The 12,414-nt window shown below is 59.5% G+C and overlaps 1 protein-coding gene across 2 annotated transcripts; it reads right to left on the reverse strand.

The window, feature by feature from the left end:
• Positions 1-150: 150 nt before the first annotated feature.
• On the reverse strand, positions 151-12,135 carry AP5Z1 (adaptor related protein complex 5 subunit zeta 1). 2 transcript variants are annotated; one of them, XM_033096839.1, is made up of 17 exons: positions 10,926-11,260; positions 8,978-9,115; positions 8,545-8,731; positions 7,937-8,081; positions 7,595-7,707; positions 7,031-7,199; positions 6,514-6,654; positions 6,172-6,209; positions 5,933-6,095; positions 5,215-5,393; positions 4,340-4,482; positions 3,737-3,877; positions 2,992-3,103; positions 2,623-2,720; positions 1,995-2,127; positions 1,705-1,919; positions 151-1,442 (listed from the first exon to the last, which is right to left on the reverse strand). In XM_033096839.1, the coding sequence occupies exons 1-17, from the start codon at positions 11,048-11,050 to the stop codon at positions 1,172-1,174; spliced, it is 2,511 nt and encodes an 836-aa protein (XP_032952730.1). In that variant the 5' UTR covers positions 11,051-11,260; the 3' UTR covers positions 151-1,171. The 2 variants fall into 2 exon arrangements, with proteins under 2 accessions (XP_032952730.1, XP_032952731.1); XM_033096840.1 differs by lacking the exon at positions 10,926-11,260 and adding an exon at positions 12,029-12,135 and having other exon boundaries at positions 152-1,442.
• Positions 12,136-12,414: the final 279 nt, after the last annotated feature.

Here is a 12,414-nt window from a genome sequence, read left to right on the forward strand (position 1 = left end):
CAGCCTGACCCACCTGCCAGCCTGACGACGGCAGCGCACCGCCCGTTCCCCAAATGCGGGATCAATGGGAGTGGCCGGAACCACGGGGTGGGGGTGGGGGTGGGGGGGTCGGAGGGGCCGGCCTCCAGGCTCGCGGAGCAGCAGCACCACCCGGTGGCCCCGGAGTTGGTCCATAGGCCCAGCTGCTGAGTTCAACAGAAGGGTGGGAAGTGCTGGGGCTGGGGGCCGTTTCTTGCGCCACCACGCTCAGCGTGTCTCCCCGCTTGGGATCCGGCTCCTGGCAGCAGGTGTCAGGGTCACTGGGCGCCCTGCTGCTGGGAGACCCCACCTTGGAGGGCACTGCTCTCCCTGGTAATGGAAAGAGGCTGCAGGCCTGTAAAGGTGACAGCACCTCCAGCCCACCCGGCAGAGGCCTGGGAGCCCCAGCCTCGGCATCTTTAAGTGATTCAGGAGCCTAAGAAGGTGCACTGGAAACGCACACTGAGCAAACGCGTTTCTCCAGGGGCAGCTACCACCTCTGGGAGCGTCACACCTCCTCCGTCCTTCCTTCCTGAGTGTATCTGACGTTATCCTGGAGCACCTGTGACACTGGAGCTGAGGAGCACTTGGCCCTTACACATTGGGACTAAGTGGGAAGGAACAGCCCCAGGTGCCTGGCCCGGCCAGGTGGGGCCCTTCCAGCCCCAGGGCCAGCTGTCCCAGCCCAGCAGTGCCGGAAAGTGCCCTTGGGCTCAGAAGCAGGGTTCCCTGTACCTGACCCTCTTCCCTGCGTGCAGGGAAAGGGAACAACCCTGCCTTGTTCACGCAGAAACTTTCAAAGGAAGTTTATTTTTGCTGAATCTCTTCTTGCCCCCAAACTACCCCCAAAAAGGAACAGCAGGACACTGACCAAGCAGCTCCGATCCAGCCCTCAAGGGGGCTAGAGCCACAAATCAGAGCTGCTTCACCGTGCATCTCAGGATGGTCACGAGGGAGGGGGTTTAGAGACAAGCCCCGCAGGGTGGGACTGGGACAGCCCTGACCAGCCCTGAGGGACCGAGACCCAGCGGGACCCCCCCTCCCGGGAGCCAGGCCCCCCTGATGTCCGTTCTGATCTCTAAAGCCTGAGTTTGGCCCTAATACCAGGCTCTTAATCTGCGCCCCGGCTGGCGTCCACCTGGTCACTGTCCCTTCACCCTGGCAGGAGGCCCGCCTCTTTCTCCACCAGCCGACTGACCGTGCACAGGGCCAGGGGCAGGGCCGTGTTGGTGTCACGGTGATAGCGGGGCTCGGACACATCCACGCTGGGTGTGAACACAAACTGGGCCACGCTGGGCATCTTTAGCAGGTGCAGCAGCTCGGTGGCCCGCCTGCGCACGGCTCCCACGCCCTCCTCACAGTGCTCGGAGCTCGTGGCTGGGCTCAGGGCCAGGGTCCTCATCTTTGACAGGAACAGAGAGACCCTGGGGACAAGGGGACCCGGCCAGTCAGCTGCCGACATAGGCCTCACGTGGCCAGGGGCATACGGGAGGCGACCCAGCCACAGAGTCACCCAGCTAGTGTGGCTTTCGCTCGGAGAAATGAGGTGTCAGTACTGACATATTGCACAGCACCTGCATCCGACCAAAACCCTCGTGCTGCTGTCGCTGTGTCCCGGCCTCCAAAGCCCCTTTCCTTCCTCCCCCGCTGCCCCACAGGTCCCCTCTTCCCACTCCTACCCAGTACCTGGGGATCAGGTCTTGGCTCCGGGAGGCCAGCTTGGTCAGTGTGGTCATCAGTGTGGTGATGACCTGAGGCGGGCACCTGGGAAGCGTGGCAGAGGGGCGCGACTGCGTAAGCTCGAACAGCAGGGCTTCCAGGGCTTCGAAGAACTTGTTGATCTGCTCCACGGTGCACCGCCGGTCCCAGCACACCGACAGGTACTCGCCGGTGGCCCACACCTGGGCGGGGACAGCACCTCAGCCCACGCCCAGGCTCCCCCACGTCAGGAGGGGGACGGGCACAGCCTGGCTTACCACGGAGCTGAGCATGCTTGCACCGCTGCGTAAGCCACTGGTGCCACCCAGGAATTCCAGGAGCTCTTTCGCCAGCTCGACCACCAAGGAAGGGTGCCGCGTGCACAGGGCCAGGAACTCGGAGCTCAGCACCCTGCTCGGAAAGGACGCTCGCAGGCTGCAGCACGCCCCTGGTGACCCCAGACCCACAGTCCCCATCCCGAACAAGGGCCAGGAGGCGGACAGGAGAGCGCTGAGCACCAGCTGGACCTACTGCCCCACTGGGGAGGACCCTGGGACCGGCTCCGTCCTCGGGCCTGGGCTTGGGAGTGGAGTGCGGCCAAGCCTGCAAGTATCAGGCCTTCAGACAGGGGACAAGGACAGATGGTCTGGAAGGCCCTGTGCAAGAGGGACTTGGGCCAGCGCTAAAGATAACAGGCTCGCGGAAGGGGAGACGTGGGAACATTCTGGATTTGGGATGGAGGGATCTGTGCAGCACCTGGGCTGGGCCTGAGGATGATGACGGCAGTGGCAGTGCTGGAGCAGCCGGGGGGTAAATGGGGGATGGCAGCTGTGACAATCTAAGTGTAAGGGGTCAGTGAATCCAGGAGGGGTGAAGCCTCACAGGTGACTGACAGGAAGGACCCACCTGTGCACACTGGCTTCGTACCCTGGGACCTGGTAAAGCGATTCACTTCTCTCTAGGAGCAGCAGTGCCAGCTGGTTGGTCAGCGCCTTGTCAGTAAACTGGGGGTCAAGTGCAAGAGACAGACTCAGTCCCACCTCCCAAGCTGTTTCTGTGGCCTGGGGGCCACTAGAGTGTCCTCTGTCCTGGGGAGGACGAGCTGGGCAGGAGGGACAGCACCCTGGCTGGGCCTAGAAGTGCGGGCCTTTCCTCTGTGACTCACTGATCCTCAGCTGAAGCTCTGCAAAGAGCAAGGACAGGCCACTGTCCAGGCCGGCCTGAGCCCTGGGTGTGTGAGGCCCATGGCAGCGGGGACCCGGGCAGCAGGCTCACCTGGCTCACAGCTGAGAAGAACGCCCGGAGCAGGGTGGGCACAGCCTCGGCACATTGGGCCACCCGGGCGCAGCTGGCCATGGGCTGCAGCAGCTGGTGGAGTGGCGCCAACCTGAGGGACACACGGCGTGGCCCACTGAGGGCTGCCCGCACCCCCACCCTACCTGGCACCCAAAGACACGCTCTGAACACGTGAAGCCCTATAACCCCACAGACCAACACCTGTGAGAAGAGAGGAGGGTCCGAGTGCTGTGGCCTTAACCAAGTTCTGAAACCACCTGCACTGCCCTCATCAAAGGAGGTCACTGTCACCCTGTCACCACGCACATCTCGTGCTCCCAAGTCCCACTCCTGTCAGCCACTCACGCCTCAGGATGGCCCTGCTCCCTTGGGATCCAGGGAGGGCTGGTGTGGGGCTGAGTCGAGGTGTCTGGGGTGAGGAGGTCTCGTTCTAGTCCTGGGCCTACTGCTCCTAGGGGGTGCTAAGCCTCAGTTTCTCCATCTGTAGAATGGAGCCACCACAGTGCCTACCTCGCAGGGTTACGAGGACTGACTCGCAGATCTGAAAGAGCCGAGCACTGGGTGCTGTGGCTGGTGCCTGCTGTGGTGGGGGTGACAGCAGCTACCTCTTCAGGTCAGAAGGTGCTAGGCCTGGGGGTGGGCGCCAGGGCCTAGGTGCCCTGGAAATGGGCTGCCACCACACACAGCCCTGTGCCAGGGGCTCCCCAGCCTGAGGGACCCCTACCTCTCTGTGGTTCCGCTGGCTTTGGCACGCAGCAGGTACTGGAAGAGACCCTGGAACTGCGGGTCCCGGAAGGCCTCCAGGCAGCTGGGGATCCGGAGGGAGGTGTCCCAGAGCGGTCTCTCGGATGCAGCTGGCGATGACCTGTGAGTGGTCACCCGCCCAAGGCCGGGCTCAGACATGGGCTCTGGGCACAGGCTCATCGAGACCCGACTCAGCCCCAGCCCTCACAGGCACGCACTGGTCAGGGAGACATCACAGTGTCCTGGCCGTGATGAGGCTCAGGGTGAACAGAAAGGGCCTGGCGGCCCGGCATCTGCGGGGGGACAGCGGCCCTGGCGGGAGCAGGGGCAGCTCCAGGGCTGAGTGGAAGGTAGGCTGAGGGCTCCAGGGCCCTGCGGCTGCCATCAGTGAGTGGGTGGCCGGGGCACAGAAGGGAGCGGTGCATCACAGGCAGCTCACTTTGCAGCGCACAGGGCAGTCAGGGGAGAACGGACCCCAGAGGAGGGTCCCATGCTGGAGGGACAGGGGGAGTGGAGGGGCATGGTGGGGATCGCACGGAGACAGGTTGGGCACGCGTGACCAGGTGGCGCCCCTCAGGCTTACCTGAGCTGCAGGTCCAAGGCCGCGGTCAGACACGGCAGGTCCAACAGTGCATGGAGCATCTCCACGGCCGTGCCAGCATCGACCAGCGACGGGAGGAGCGCCACAAACTCAGAGGTCAGGGGCGGGCTGTTCCAGGCCAGGAACTGCAGGGACAAGCAGGGCAGCTCAGACGGGAACCAGGAGGCTGTGAGTGGGTCTCAAAGCCCAGTATTGGGGCCAGCGGCTGGGAGCCCACAGGGCACCACAAAGCAGGTCATGACCTCGTCACTGCTGCCACCGACGTGCTGCCATCGGCCAGGGCTGTCTGCATTGGTCCCCTCTCCTTTCCATACTTCACTGTGACCCAGAGCTCTGAAAACACTCCCTCCAACTTTTTTCTCGCTATTCTTTTTGCTTCTGTATTCACTTTTGTACCAACAATTAAACCACTTTCCACTTGTCACGTTGTCTTTTTCTCTAATTAAGGGCCTAAGTCTCCAGCTGACTTTGAAAAGGCCATGCAGTGACTGCCAGTTACAGAAGACACATCCAAAGCCAATGGCACCAAAGGACTGAACACACCAGGCAAGGCTGCCAGGATGGAGGCGAAAATCTGTACAAATTATGTGAAAACCACAAAACCACACAGTCAGGCCTTCCCAAGAGGGTCAGAACAAGGCTTTGCCTGACAGTGAAGCTGTTTATCTGTGGCATGTGGAAACCCCAGGACACCCCACCTCGCCCTCTGCCCTGCACCCCAGGCCACCTGCCCCGAGCCCTGTGGTCACGGCCAGGACGCGCCCAGGGGCCCCACGGCAGAAGGGAGAGCCTGGGGACTGTGCAGCCCTGCTCAGGCCCCCAGCCCCCGACTCTGGCGCAGGCACCAGCGAGCGTGCCTTGAAGAGGTTGGGGAAGCTCAATTTGAGAACGCTAAGGTTTCTGCCAAACAGAGGGAGGTTGTCTCTGCAGAACTGGATGAACTCGAAGGCCAGTGTCGGGCTGTGGAAGAGCTCAGAAGGGGTCCTGGTGAACAGGTGCTGGCACATGGCTTCCGACTCCACTGCAACTGCCTCCCCTGAAAGGTACGAGGTCCGTGAGGGCTGACGGCCGGCAGAAGCGTCTGCACCTCCTCGTGGGAACACCTCTGTTGCTGGTTAGGGCCCTTCAGAATCTCAGACCAAGTCTCCAGGGCCACACGGGTCCCTAGGACACCAAAGGCGCTGGGCTATCCATTCTGCACAAGGAAAACCGGCTGAGCTGTATTCAGCTCTTCCCAAGTGGCTCTGGCCACAGACCAAGCCCGCTGAGTAACTGAGGCGGAACGTTCTTTGGAAGCTGCTGATCTCAGGGCACCTTCCATGAAGCTCTCCTAAACTCTCATGGCAAAGGGAGTTCTAAGAGCACCAGCAAGTTGAGAACATTTTAATTTGCTACATAAATCTATTACAAACTACCGCCATCTAGTGCTCATAGTCCGTTGGCGCAATGACATCATACAAGCAAAGAAGAAGGGCGGCAGGAAGAGCAAAGCCCTTGACCTGGAAGGGACTGCTCTCTCTCGGGGCCCCACTGAGCACCCGCAGCCCTGGAGACCATGTGTGAGATGGAGCTCACCGTGGTTCAGGAAGAACTGGGCGAGGGGCAGCAGCGCTCGCACGCTGGTGGGATCCCCGCACAGCCGTGTATGCAGGGCCTTCAGGCAGGAGAGGGTGCGGTACAGGAAGGAGGGGTCCTGCCTGCAGAGTACGTCCAGCACCAGCACGGCCTCCACCAGGCACTGTGGAGACCCAAGGCCGCGCTCAGATGGAGAACGTGAGCCCCCAGGTGCCCCGCCGGCCCCACCGGGCACTCACAGCTTTCTGTAGGTCTGCGTCCCCTTTCCTCAGGGCTCCTGGGGAAGGAAGGCAGGCAGCTGGTCTCTGTGCCAGCATCAAGACAGACAAACGAGAAGACGCACTGTGTTCTGGAAGCTCAAGGAGTGGGCGGAGGGACAGGGCAGAGCTTGGCAGAGCTGCCCCCCAGGGAAGACGTGAGGTGGGGACTGAGGCTGGCGCACGCAGCCCTGAAGAGCCTGGGGTAGGTTCTGTCAGTGCTGAGCCCCCTGGGGGTTATGCCTGAAAACCCAAAGCCCCCTGGGAAAGAGGGGCAGCCCGAGGCATGACACTGCGGGAGGGGCCAGCGCTCAGGGCACTCACGCCGGTTACTCTGCTCGATGAGGCGCTGGCAATACTCGAAAGCCTTGTCCCTCAGCCGCTCCTGAGGGGGCAGCAGGCGGCTGGTGGAGGCGGTGGCAGAGAGCACAGACAGGGTGGAGCCCTCCAGCTCTGATCTGTCATCTGGAAGAGAGGACGGATGGGCGCAATGGGGCGAGTCGATTCCGTATGTGGATGCTGCCTGTCCAGAGGGCGTGAGGAGAGCCGCCACTGCAGAGGCCCAAGGCGCTGGGCCCCGTGCGCAGCCTCAGCCCGACCACCTCCCCCTCACTGGCCGCCCGCAGTGCGCTTGGTTTCTCCCCGGGAAGCCCAGACTGAAGTGCTCGTCCGCGTGCCGCGGAGAAGGAGTTCGGTGGAGATGCCTGGACGATCCTGCAGTCGTGGGCCCCGGTGAGCACTCGGACGTCTCTGACGTGCCTGCGAAGGGCCTGCTGGTGTCGCCGAGGCTCAGCCACGGCGGCCAGCTCTCCTGGGCACACCACGCCCCACCATGTCCCACCTGTGTCCGCGGTGCCTGTGCCCTCGGGGCTGCTGTGCAGCAGCCACGCCCGAAGCATGGAGAAGGCCTGCACGTTCAGCCACTGGTCCTCCGTGAAGTGCTGGCCCGTGGACAGCACCGTGAAGAAGTCTGTGGCCACGGCCCCGTCCACCTCGGTGACAGGACCTGGCTGTGGGAGGCAAGGAAGGACAGGCAGCTCTGCAGGGTCCCCTGGGCTGTGGCGGGTGTGGGGCTGGCACTGGAAAGGCCAACGGGCTCATCCACACTTTTCTCGAACTAGGGGGACCCACCCTTTGGCAGATGAATAAACACTGGCACTGGAGGGAAGAATACGGCCCTTCACCAGATAAGTAACCCCCAGCAGGTTCTGAGGGCACAGAGCGTCACCGGCTGAGTGTTCATGACCCAAAGCTTCCCTCCCCACCACCGAGTGGAGACAGGACAGAAGGATCCTTATGGAAGCAGGGCAGGCGGGAGGACGGGAAGACACAATGGGACCCTGCAGGCGAGGCTGATCGAGGTGGCCCAGACACAGGGACGTTCTGTGAGTCTGTCCAGCCTCACCTGCCGGGCCCTGGGCGTGGAGAAGAAGCCTCCGGAAGAATGTACAAGGCCCTGCTGGACACTGGCGTAGCGGAGCCAGTCCACCAGCCTCTTATTGAGCACGTTGGTCTGGTCTGCAGAGGGGGTGGGGACAACGCTGTGGGAAATGAGTTACATCCCACACTCAGGCTGCACAGGGCACTGGTGGGTCTTTCTGGAAAATAAGCAGCTCCCGACAGCCCCAGGCTCTCAGGCCACCCGACACCCACACAGACGCAGTGACGTCCTGTCCCACCTTCTTCCCAGGGTGGGCTCATCTCTATTCTGTGCTGCCGGCACAGGCCTCTCAGGAAGGGCGGGTACCTTGGTGGAGGGTGCCCGGGGCGAGGCTGGTGACCTTGGACAGGACTGGGAGGAGGGGCCGCAGACTGGGCCCCTCGGGCTGCCGGCTCTCGAGGACTTTGAAGACACGCAGGCCCACATTTCTGACCTCCTGCTTTTTGTCACCCTGCAAATCAAACACAAGTCACAAGTGGAACATGAAGGCTGACTTGCCCAAGTGCCTAACGACAAGTCGTTCGGTCTGAAGACATCTGGAAAGGGGACTGTCAAATTCTGAAGGCTGCCACTCTTTTAGCACCATTGATGCCATGGTGCCCCCGCTTATGGGCACCTAGGAATGTCGCCAGAGCAGCCCAAGCCCTGCAGCCTAATTAGCCTGCACGGAGTCCTGGATACTTCCTTAGGAACAGGGGGCAGAAGGGAAGATGGGAGAGGCAGGGGCAGGTGTTTCTGCTCTGTCCAGATGCATCCAAGTGCTGGCACACCTGAGGCAGCCATAGAAACTGGTGCACGGAGGGAACCCAAGCTGAGCCTGCCCTCAGGGACTGCACGCCGGCCTGCTGCTTCTCTCGGGGCCCAAGGGGCACTAAGGGCAGGGTGGCCAACCTGAGTGGTAACAGTTGTGTTACCTGGGCCAAGAGCACAGAGGCCACCAGGCTCAGCTGCCGCGTGTTCTGGATGTGGTCACAGCAGAGGCTCAGGCTGTCATAGGGCGACATCTCTCTCAGGATGGCGGCACAGAGAAGCTGGAGCTGCTCAGGGCACGTGGGCAGACACAGGGTTGTCTGTAGCAGGTCCACACATGTCTTCTCCAGCCTGGGACGGCAAGACCACAGCGGGCGGGTGGCATGTCAGGCCGCCACAAGAGCGCCTGGCTCCCAGAGCTCAGTCACTCGCCTCCCACCCCAGAGAGGTGGCCCAGGTCTCTTGGGCAGGTGGACAGAACTTTTATATTTGCGGACCTTTAGCACTGGCTTAAGTGGACACAGGTCAAACGCCAAAGGTTTTGCACCTGTGGGGGCTCGGTCCCGGCCTGCCATACCCAAAGCTGGCTTCACTCACTTCCTATTATATTTTGTGGCCGAGACGATGAGGAAAAGCCGCCGGAGGGCGTCAGCCGCATCAGGCCCCAAGTCCTCCTTCTGCAGCAGCTTACTGACCCGGGAACAGAACTTCTTCAGCTCTTCGTCCTGGATCTCCCTAAACAAAGAAGACGTTGTCAGCAGCCCGGCATCGAGAGACCTTGTCGAGGGACCCAGAAATGCTGCCCTGAGCTGGGAGCTGCAACAGGATGACTCGTGCAGATGCAGGGAAAACCCCGACTGAGCAGAGAACCCTGGGAGTCAAGGGAAGAAGGTGGTTACACCACCCATGATGCGCCTCTCCTGACAAATCAGCTGGCCCTGCTTCTTCTCCTTGGGACTCAGCAATCCACAGGCTACTCCGCTCTCCTGCCGGACAGGGCTGTCGGGGAGACCATCAACCGTACCGTTTACAGCCACAACAGACCTTATTCATGCAGACTCCACATTCATATTTTTTTATTCCAGGAGAACTAAAACCAACTGAGGTTAGGAGTCAAAAGTAAGGGATATTTAATGTGAAATAAATTGCTTGTAAAAGATTTCTTCAGTGAAACTTTAACTTCTGGGAACAAGATTTGAATCTAACATATTAAAGGGCAAATATTATGACACATTGTAAGGTAAGCCTACTATATAGTTCCTTACTCTAATACTTAACTTGCATATTAATTAAAAATGTATTTATTGAGCATTGACAACAAGTAAGACATTGAACAGTCTCAAAATGGAAACCTGTTTGTAGGTTTCTATTCCAGTCCAAAAAACAAGAAAAGGTAACATGTCAATGAGTCACTGTATTCGGGACTTCTGGGGGGCTCTCAGAGAAGGGCCCCCTAATCAGCTGTACCCTCCCTGTGCTTACCCCCCCCTCCCCGAGCCATGGCTGAAGTCCATGAAATCCATTCTGGACCAATCAGATATTTGAGCTCAGGAATCTGGAATTTTGAACTGAGAGAGGCAGGGTGTCCCCAGCCTCTGGCTTTGAAGAAAGTTCCATGAACATCTGAAGGTGGGGTCCTGGGGTGGCTTCTTGTGTTCCCTGTTCTTACTCGAAGGCTGGCAGACACATGTCAATGGGTTCTCCACCACTCCGCACCTCCCTCCCACCCCCTGCCCCCAGAGGCCTGGTCCAGGTCTGTTTCTAACTGGGGTAATGAGACTGTCTTGCAACTATAATGGAGACTCTTTCCCAGCACGGCGGTACTCCTCATCCCAGATGAATCCCTTCCCGTATATTCTCCATATCGCAGGATTCCTTCCAAAAGGCCAATCTGCTCAGACCTCTCCAGAGCTCCCCAGCGCTTTCACACCCAAACTCCTACAGACGTGAACAGCGCACACGAGGCCCTAACCCCGGCCTGCTACTCCAGGGCCTCAAGTCGTTTTCTCTTGCTCCTGGCCCTCCGCACAGGCCCTCTGCCCGAAAGACTCTTGACTCCTTCCCTTGCCGGTTAACTCCTCACTCATTCCGAGCTGCTGGTCAGTGCTCTTGTTCCTCTGGTTCCCTGACCTTGCTGCATCCACCCACCCACCCCCCGTCCGAATCCCACTTTCTTCACCTCTTCTTCAGCTTACAAGAGATGTCTTGGATAACTTTTTTTACTCTTGCTTTCCATTTCTGAAAAATGTGAAAAGTAAAATTCACTCCAAATCCTGACTCCCAAATCTTAGTAATATAAAGTGCCACCAGAAATCACAGTGTTAAAGTAAAACATATAGCGAAAGTTAGTACGACCTCACTGATAGTTACTAACTTTCCTCAAATCCTAGCCGAGAGGAATTGTATAACTCATACATTTTACTTACGGATATTTCAGCACACACTGCCCTCAAGCCTCCCACCCACCCAAGACAGAGAGATGGAGAAATAAGAATTTAAATAGTGAGGGCTATTCCTTCTGCTGTTCATTCCACAAATTAGTGACCTTAAGTATAAAGTGAGTTGGAGAGGTAAACCAATGGCATTCTGAGTGGGTCTCACTTCCGACACGTCTCTCAGCGAGACCTTTGGGGTGAACATGTTGAGTGAAATGCTACTATTTAAAGACATCTATTATCATTTAGTACAGCCTCTAAATTCAAGTGAACTTGAATTAGAATATTAGAACTTGAATGAGAATATTGGAAAATCTGTCCAATATTGAAGGAAATACAGGCTCTTCTGGACTTACTGGGAGACGGTGCTGCAAACGCACGAAGGACTTCCTTGTCGACTTTCAAGGGTTATTTTGACCATCTATTTTTGTCCTGTTCACAGGCTTTAGAACCGAACCTGCACTCAACACCATGCTTCACCGGCATCACAGCAGCCTCAATCATCTGAATCTTTCCCAAGTGGCCCAACTCAGATTCCAGGTTTTCGTTTATTTAACTTTACCATGAGCTTGTGGTTCGGATTGCATTTTCTTCTTTTAAACACAGTAGCATCGAGTCTTAGACTATCTGAGGGACCGTGGGGTTTCAGTCCCGGCCTACATTCTGCTTTCTCCCATGACTGGTTAGTTGGTGAGGAAGGGGCTACCGACTAGTTAGTGGGAGTCCAGAGCCCGTTTGAGGCCAGAAGACGGTGGGTAATTTCTCAACCCAACCAATCACGTAGGAGGGGCCATCTTTCTAAATCACAACATCCAGGCTGCCCCAAGTCCTCAGACGGCATCCACGCCCGAGTTCGCCACGGCTCACCCAATACCAACAGGCTCTCTGGCCTCGTTGTGGCTTTGCGCTGTCGACCCTGGAGCCACTGACAGCTTCTGGCCACCCCACCTCCGGCCGGCCGTGGGGTTCTCACCGCCAAGCCTTTGGCCACAGTCAGCGGGGGCCCATCCCACTTCATTTCCACCCATCCTTCAGAACGCGGCTCAGGCGCCAGCTCCTCCGTGGACCAGCTCCACTCTCCCCGGGCCTGGCCGGCGTGGCCTCCCCGTCCCCCGCGCCTCTAAAGCGGGTCAGGACCGGCTCCTCCACGTCGCCGCGCCCGGCCCCGCCCTGAGACCCACCACCAGGCCCTCCGAGGCAAAGGCGCGGGCACCTGGCCTGGTGGAGCAGACTCTCCGCCCCCGCCGTGAACATCCCGCCGCCGCCGGCGCGCTCCGGGCGCTCGCACCTCGGGGAAGCCCAGGCTCGCGGCACCGCCGGCTTCCGGGTCGCGTCACGTGCCGCGTCACGTAGGGAGGCGGACGGGCCGCCGACCAATGAGCTTTGGCGGAGCTTCTCGGGGCGGAGCCGTCTGCGTTGCAGCCGCGGGTCCGGATCCGCTCCCGGGCGCCTGCGGGGGCTGCGGAGCCCGGGATTTGGCACCTCGGCATCCGGGACCCGGGACGCTGGGCGCCGGGGCGCCGTTGCTCTAGTTCAGGGTTGTTTCATAAACACAACGCCGTTGGATGCGTGTCCAGCGGTTGGCAAGAAACAGCTGCA

Source organism: Rhinolophus ferrumequinum, chromosome 24 (genome assembly GCF_004115265.2).
Source record: "Rhinolophus ferrumequinum isolate MPI-CBG mRhiFer1 chromosome 24, mRhiFer1_v1.p, whole genome shotgun sequence".
NCBI classification, from domain to species: domain Eukaryota; kingdom Metazoa; phylum Chordata; class Mammalia; order Chiroptera; family Rhinolophidae; genus Rhinolophus; species Rhinolophus ferrumequinum.